The sequence below is a fragment of the Manis pentadactyla genome, chromosome 8 (genome assembly GCF_030020395.1).
Source record: "Manis pentadactyla isolate mManPen7 chromosome 8, mManPen7.hap1, whole genome shotgun sequence".
Taxonomy (NCBI): Eukaryota; Metazoa; Chordata; class Mammalia; order Pholidota; family Manidae; genus Manis; species Manis pentadactyla.
Window position 1 is genome coordinate 140,532,649 of NC_080026.1, and position 7,590 is coordinate 140,540,238.

General features: G+C 63.9%; 1 protein-coding gene across 3 annotated transcripts; it reads left to right on the top strand.

Moving 5' to 3' along the window:
• The first annotated feature begins 498 nt into the window (after positions 1-498).
• LOC118934286 (uncharacterized) lies at positions 499-6,020 on the top strand. 3 transcript variants are annotated; one of them, XM_036929651.2, is made up of 2 exons: positions 499-2,958; positions 3,169-6,020. In XM_036929651.2, the coding sequence occupies exons 1-2, from the start codon at positions 2,140-2,142 to the stop codon at positions 3,637-3,639; spliced, it is 1,290 nt and encodes a 429-aa protein (XP_036785546.2). In that variant the 5' UTR covers positions 499-2,139; the 3' UTR covers positions 3,640-6,020. The 3 variants fall into 3 exon arrangements, with proteins under 3 accessions (XP_036785546.2, XP_036785550.2, XP_036785547.2); XM_036929655.2 differs by having other exon boundaries at positions 499-1,503; positions 2,343-6,020; XM_036929652.2 differs by having other exon boundaries at positions 499-1,265; positions 2,343-6,020.
• The last annotated feature ends 1,570 nt before the right edge of the window (positions 6,021-7,590 follow it).

Here is a 7,590-nt window from a genome sequence, read left to right on the forward strand (position 1 = left end):
GCCCTCCCTGGAGTCTCTGGGGTCTGGGGGGCCTGCACCGGGCGGGGCGTGGACAGCGGGACTCGCCCAGCCCTGGGTCGCTGAGTAGGTTAGGGGGAACGCTCTCCACGCACCCCGAGGGGCTCTTGTGGGGCCACCCTCTCCCTGCCCGGGCTTTGCACTCTCTGAGCCGACCGGTGGTCGCGCGGAGAGGAGCCCGGCGCGGGCGGCAACAGTCAGCTCCCCCCGAAAGGCCGGGGAGGCCTCACCCCCGGCGGGGGCCTGGCGGTCCGCACGCGCTGGGAGCCGGCGACCACTGCTGCCCCAGCCCCCCCACGCCTGCCGCGCGACTCCGACCCCGAGCCCCCCCTGCACGCACACCAAGCCCATCTCCCACTCGTGTGTCCCGGCCCTTGCTGGTTCTGGACGCCTGCTGACCCGCACCCGGGCGGGGTGGGGGGACGTGCCGAAGCCGCGGGGCCGGGTCGGGCGTCTGGGGCCCCTCCCAGGAGAGCAGGAGCCGGCACCCACCCGCGCCTCTCCGACCGCCCGGCCCCAAAGGGGTCCTCGGGGTCGGGGGCTCTAGCCCCGCAGCTATCCCCTGAAGCCCGCCGGCCGCGGCGCCAGGCCCGGGAGGGCGCGGCGCTGAGCGAAGAGCAGTCTTCCAGAGCGGAAGGACGCGGCGCAAACAGGGCCCCCGGGGCGTGGGAGGACCTGCCAGAGACCCCCTCCCTCCCTGCTTCCATCCCGCTGGGGCCCAGACGGCTGCCCCCTTGGGTTCCTCAGCACAACTGGTGCAGGGGCGATTACAAAGTGTGGGGGGGCTTCTGGAAGCCAACGAGGAGGGGTGTGGCCTCCTGGCCGTGGCCTCCCCTCGGCCTGAGTGAGTGTTCAGGAGGGCAGGGAGTTTCTGGAGGCGGATGTGGTTGTTTGGGGTCACCCAGCAGTTGCTATCCTTCCTTGGAAGACACAGCCAGGCCTGGGAACACCGAGGGTGACTCCCACCCCCGACCCTGGCCAGCCCTGCCCCGCCGAACCGACCAGGAGCTGTCTGGTGAGCTCTGGGCCTTCCTACTGCTGCCTCCAGCCGGAGGGCCTGGCCCGGCACCCATGGGAGGGGTTCCTGCCAAGGTGCCTGTGGGCGTCCAGCATCACCGTCAGACAGACTGAGAGATTCCTGGCCATCTTGCCTCCATTTTCCTGACCTGGGGGTCCAGCCAGAGCCTTGGGCTGCCACGCCCAGCAGCAGGCACTCCGCCACGCCACACCCCGCCAGTCTGCGTGAGGTGCCTTCCTCTGTCTGCTTCCTTCTTTCATTTTCCCACTGCCTAGTTTTAGCAGAGATGCCGCTAGAAAGTGTTGGCCGCGAACCTTCTTCTGTCTAGGGTCAGTGCTGGGAGGATCCCTGGCCTCCTCTGAGGACTAGAATTTGGGCAGCAGGGGTGGCCAGCGCTGGCCGGTGAGAGCCTGCAATATTTAGGCCCTCGGTGCCCAGAACAGCACCTGAGTCCCCGTGCTCAGCAGGTCAGTGGGTACACGGGGCTGTGTCAGTGGGCCGGTGGGGCAGGTCCAGGCCACCCTGGGGAGCCTGCTTACCCACCTGGAGGGTGCTGGTGAGAGGCAGGTTGGCCCTCCCTGGGAGGGGAGCCCGGAGCCCTCATTCACCTGATGAGGTGGAGGCCTGGGGAGTGGCACCAGAGGCACATGGGCGTGCTAGGCGGGAAGGGCGGACACTGCGGCCTCTTGCAGATGCTCCAGGTGGGGTGAGCTCCCTCTTCATCACCCTCCCATGTAGGCCTTCCTCCAGGCCATCGGGTGGAGCACGTGGAGATTGGGGTGTTGGGGGCAGGTGGTGGGGGGCCGTACTAGAAGATGTGGCTACTGTGTGCCCCAACCCTTCCAAAGCCAGTGTCTTGTGGACATCAGTGAAGCCCCGCAGATGAGAACAGCAGTGGCTGACTCCCAGAGCGTGGAGTGGGGGTCATAGGTCACTTGGATTTGGCAGAGACCCAGAGGCAGGCAGACCTCAGAGGGGAGGGCCTCAGGTGGGCCCCCACAGAGGCTGGGGCCCTGGGGGCTGGGGCTGGGCCCTCGAGTGGGTGTCCTGGACATCCATGGCCCTCCCCCCCCCCCCACCCCAATCTCCACTTGCTCCACCTGATGGCCTGGAGGAAGGCCTACAGGGGGGGAGCAGTGCTGTGGAAGCTGGCAGTCTTGGGCCACCTCCTGGCGGGTTCAGGTGGGTCACCACCATGGCTGCGTCTTCCTGGGCTGGTTGCTACGGGTCGCACACCTCGGTGCCCTCTACCCAGGTGGCCCGCTGTCGTCCCTCTGCACAGTGTGTCTGTCCTGATCTCTTACAGCCTGAAGGAGGTCCTCTGTGGGAGAACAAGGCTGATTTTTGGGGTGGAGCCCATGGATCCCCTTCCTGGGGAGGACAGTGCAGCCCCAGCGATCCCCCCACTGAGGCCAGGTGAGAAGTTCCACCTGTTTGTGAGTTACAGCAGCGTGGACGCCGTGTGGACCCACGGGTTCATCAGCCGCCTGGAGGCGGACCTGTCAGGAATGAAGGTCTGCCTGCACGAGCGGGACTTCACCCCCGGCAGGAACGTCCTGGAGAATATGGCCGAGTGCATCCAGCAGAGCCAGAAAGTGCTGCTCATGCTGAGCCAGGACTTTGTGCAGAGCCGGTGGTGCCTCCTGGAGGCCGATCTGTCGCTCTTCGGGTCCTGCCTGGAGAGGAAGCCCGTCATCCCAGTCCTGCTGAGGCCTTGCCAGATCCCGCTGCACCTCAGCCACCTGACATACCTGAATGCCGCCGACAGCTGCTTCCACAGCAAGGCGCTGCAGCTCCTCTGCACGCCTAACCACCTCCTGGCACGCTCCCCACCAGCCCTGCGTCCAGCCTCCTCCCTCTACAATGGGAAGACCCTCCTGACCCTAAACTGCGTCAACAGGGACAGCCTGCCCTCGTGGAAGGTGGGGACCTTTAGCACCCTGGGTGTCCCAGACCCCCTGAAGGAGGTGCTGGGGGACCCCGAGGTGTACAAGCATGCTGTGGGCATCCTGAATGGCATGCAGTCCCCCCGCTCCTGCCTCCGGTACATAGGCTGCAGAATCCCTCTCGGCATCTTCCTGATTATTATCTCCTTGGCGCTGATTTTCCTCCCCTTGATTCTGGGGCTCCAGGAAAAAGCACCGGCTCAGCAGTTCCTCATGATCGCCGGCAACATGTTTTTCTGCCCCCTATTCATGGCCTTAGCCGTGAACACCCTGTGCTGGTCCAGGAGGTTTTCCAAGAAGAAGATGCGGGAGCTGGTCCTCAGAGTGGGGGAGGCCAACCTCCTGCTGGCACAGCACTCAGTGCTCATGGGCTGCGACACAGCAAACAAACTCTACTTCGTGCATGTGCTGCTGGAGAAGTGCAGGCAGGTCTTCCTGGAGGCGGCATCCGCGGGGGAGGGCGAGGGTCTATTCCAGGAGGCCCTGCTGCAGTTCTCCTGTGGCTACGCCTGCTGCCTGGCCCACGCGCACTTTCCCCACTGTGAGGACATGGACGCAGAGGGGGCTGGCGGCCACCTGGAGCTGGGTCTGTGCTTCTGCCAGTTTGTCTTCCTGCAGCTGAAGAGGCGCGGTGGGGTGGGGGGTGACCCCGTGTGACGGCAGGAGGGGCAGCCGGGTTAGCTGTGCAGCGCTGAGCAGCCCTCAGGCCCCTGCACCCCAGAGAACCCCACAGCCTGTTCCCGGGGAAAGGCAGCTATGTCAGCTCACCTGGCCGGGCATCTTGCTCTAGCCTGATGGTTTGCCCAAGAGGCATTGTTCAAACTACCCGAGAGGAGGATGGGGAGAGCAGCAGGCTTGCCTTGGGCCCCTCAGGTCCTCTTAGGAACTGGCCTCCCCTCGGGAGGACAGTCACTGCCCATCTTTGGATGGCCATTCAGTGTCTGCATGGCTGGGGCCCTGGAGCCCCTCTCTGAACAGCCCCCCAGGCGCCTGCCCTTCATGCTGGGGTGAGGAGATGAGACAGAAACCAGGCTGACCCCAAGGAATTGGGCTGTACACCCCCGGCTGCTGGGCACGCACACACAGATAGCCTGTATTCCTGCCGTGCACACCAGGGGCCTGTGGGGTGGTGGTCACTGCTACGCTTGGATAGAACTGGGAGGCCTGCGTTTGTCCTCGGCACAGACACGCCGTCAGGCCTGGGTCTGTGGCTACTGACGCCAGACTGGGTGTGCCCCGTCTGCTATGCTCCCTCCCTTCCTGCCCTCCTGCCAAGCCCTGAAATAAAGACCTCCTCCTGGGGAAGGGCCACTCCGTCTGTGCTGACCCTGTCCTCGCTGTCCCCGAAGGCTGGCATTCCAGGCGCAGATGACTTCATGGTGTCTCTGGCACCTCTGCTGACGCTGTTCATAACATGAACTGGCCTGGATGCTGGGGACACAGCAGGACAGCATGAAACGGAGCTGTCACCCAGCAAGCGCCCTGCTGAGCTCCAGGGCCCCTCCACTCTGCCCATCCTGGGGAATGAGCCAGACCCCTGAGCCCCACACCTGTGCCACTGTATGCTCAGCTTGGAGCGGCCTGGGGCTCTGCCCTGGGCCTCGGTTTCCCTGTCTGTAAGGAGCAGCTGACAGGTGATCTCCTGCCACATTTGGAGTTGGGTGCCAGGCAGATGTTCCTGGGAGCCCTTGGGCCCATGGCCAAGTGCTAGGCTGTCAAGAGTGTAGCTTAGCCACATGGTTTTGCTGCCTTGCATCCACTTTGTTTGGCCAAGCATCCTGCGAGGCCTTAAACTGGCCCTCACCACCCTGCCAGCATGCCCCAGACAGCAGCCATGTCATCACAGGCGAAGGTAAGTCCCTGATCTGATGCCCAGCAGCCCATGTGAGAAACAGCTTCCTGCCCCCCAGGACTTTCCCTTACTGCCCCTTACAAAAGACCCCCATGGACCTTAACAAAACCCTGTTCTTTTGGTTCAAATGGACCGATCCCATCCTATTCAGGGAACCCCAAAGCACTCCAGCCATGGCCCCTGAAAAAGGTATGTCCTGCCCCTGCTGATTCCCTGCCCTGCCCTCCCCAAGTGGCCTCTTGAGGCGTGTTGTGTGCTTCCTGCGGGATCTGTGAATAACAAACTTCTCTACTTCCATTTCTCTTGTGAAAGAGAACAGTCTTGTGACCTGTTGCTAAACCACACTCGCAACCCAGCGCTCCGTGGTCCACTTAATGTCAGCAGGGCAAAGCCGTGACATGCATCCTGATGGAAGCTGGTGCGGAGTCTGGCTTAGCCACCTGCCCGGGAGGACCCCCTTGAGAAGAGACTGACCAGAGGCCGAGAAGTGGGGGGGCTCTGGGCAAGGGGACAGCATAATCAGAGACGTCAGACAGCATAACCCCGGGTCCCGGGGAGGAGCCCAGACCTTGGAGGGCTTCTGAAACAGGGCCCAGCACAGCGCCCCCCTGTGGCAGGTGGGCCTCGGCTCCCCTGCACATTTCAGGGCTGGGGGCAGGCGAGGAGCCAGCGTACCAAGAGGTGGTGGCGGGCACTGCCAAGCGGGGGGCGTGTCCTGGGCGTCTCAGGGCTCGCTGGCAGCTTTGGGTGCTGGAACTTGCCTGAGAGCGGTGCTTGGCACTAGGACCTACCCCAGCGGGCCCCGGCACCGCGTCTCTCAGATGTCCGGGTAGAGGCACCGTCAGGGCCCCAGGTGGGGAGGGAAGCTCACACCTGGACTCCGTCAGGTCCTCTGTCAGGACCCGGCAGGCCTAGCGCACCCACTCTGGGCCAGGGCCGAGCTCGCAGGAAGCACAACTGGCATATATGGGCACCAAGGGGCCAATTCGAGGCCACACCGCCTCACCCGCCCTGGCTGAGGGTCCACCCAGTGCCCAGAATTAGGCTGTGCCAGAGAGTGCAGAACTCTGGCATGAAGCTAGGCAACTGGTCGGGCCTTTCAGGACTTGGACTCCTGGCAGTAGCGCTGGGAGCCCAGGATGGTGCTCGGGGCTGGGGTCGAGGCCGTGTGCACACACATGCGCACACACACTCACACACGCACACGCACACGCACCTGGCCCCACTGCTCAGCAGGCGAGCCACATAATGACAGGGACATTCCTGCCTCTTCGTGCTGTGCTGTAGGGCGGGTGGACCAAAAGGAAGTGACAGAAGGCCTGGATTTTTTAAGTCATGAAATGACAGGTTTGTCTGTACTCAATATAGGAAAACATTTAAAGGAACAATTTTACTACACTATTGATCTTTCACCCAGGCTGTGGTAAATCCAAGCCTCTTTCACACTGTGCCCAGGACAGGAATGCCAAGGAGGCTGAGTCTGTGGGCCCTCATCCCTCCAGCCTGGAGTCCCTGCCTCAGCCAGCCTCTTCTCTGGCTCCCCAGGTTGCATCTGGTCAGCCCCCCAGTCCCTATACAGATGCCTCCTCTGGGGCCAAACAGCATCACTGCGGAGGCACAGTCCCCCAAAGTGCCCACCAGAGAGCAGGGTCCGGAGGGGGTTCTCTGAGGGACTGCCCACGCTGACCAGCCCCAAACACCCACCCCAGAGCTGAACCCCCGGACCTGTGGCTCCAGAACCCTGGGACCCCAGCCACCTAGCGACAGCCTGGACACAGGGCTGCCCTGCGCCACACCACCTACCCTGGCCCCTTGGCCTTGCCACCCGTGCCAGCAGTCAGTGGCTGGGGGTCTGATGGGCCTTGTCCCCAGGCTGCTGGAGTCCCCACCCCCAGGCACACCGCCACACCCGGGAGCCACAACCTTCACAGTGGAGGGCAGTGCTGACCCCTGCTGTCTGCCCCAGGCCCCTTGGTCTCCCACCCCACAGAGCACTCAAAGGCACTGCCCTGCCCGGTGTGGAAGGCGGCACCTCCCGTGGCCCTGGGAGCTCCACCTCGTGCAGATGCCCCCAAAAGTGTCTCTGGCCTGTCTTGGTCTCATTCTCAGCAGGATGGGCTCAGGCAGGCTGGGGCCTGTGGACCCCAGGGAGGGCTGAGGTTCTAACCAGCCCTCGGAGCCCCTCCAAAGGTCACCAAGTACCCGGGCAGCTGTCCAAGGTCTGCCCTCAGTCCTGGCAAGCCACCCACCATGTCCACCCCGAGGGGCTTCTGTGCCACAGGTGCCGAGGCCTCTGCAGCAGCCCCTCCCTGACCCAGCAGGCTTCCCATGACACAGGACAGGCAGGTCTCCAGGACAAGCCTGCCACATCCTGCCGACCCCCACTGCAGCTCGGGCCTGGCTCTGGAAGAGGTGACCCCCAGGGACCCTCAGGCCTCCCCCCAGGTCCCTAGGTCCCTCCACGGACAGACCTTCTGGCTAGGCTCTGCCCTGTAGGTCAGGTGAGCCCCCCATGGACGGGGGTGGGGTGGGGAAGAGCCAGAGCTGCCCTTGCCACGACCCTCCCACAGAGAGGTGGGAGGAGGTGAGAGGAAGGGGGGGTGTAGCCAGGAGATAGCGCTAGTGGTGCACGTGGCTGGTGCACCGTGGGGCTGGTTGCTGTGCACATGCGTGTGCCTGCGTGTGTGTGTGTGCGTGCATCCCCAGCCTGGGCAGTGCTCTGGAAATCACACCTACCCAGACAAGATTCACGTTAC

Coding starts and splice junctions, on each gene's coding strand:
- LOC118934286 (XM_036929651.2), top strand. CDS start 2,140: ATGGCCTGGAGGAAGGCCTACAGGGGGGGAGCAGTGCTGTGGAAGCTG. Junction 2,959..3,168: donor ACAGCCTGCCCTCGTGGAAG/GTGGGGACCTTT, acceptor CTGGGGCTCCAG/GAAAAAGCACCGGCTCAGCA.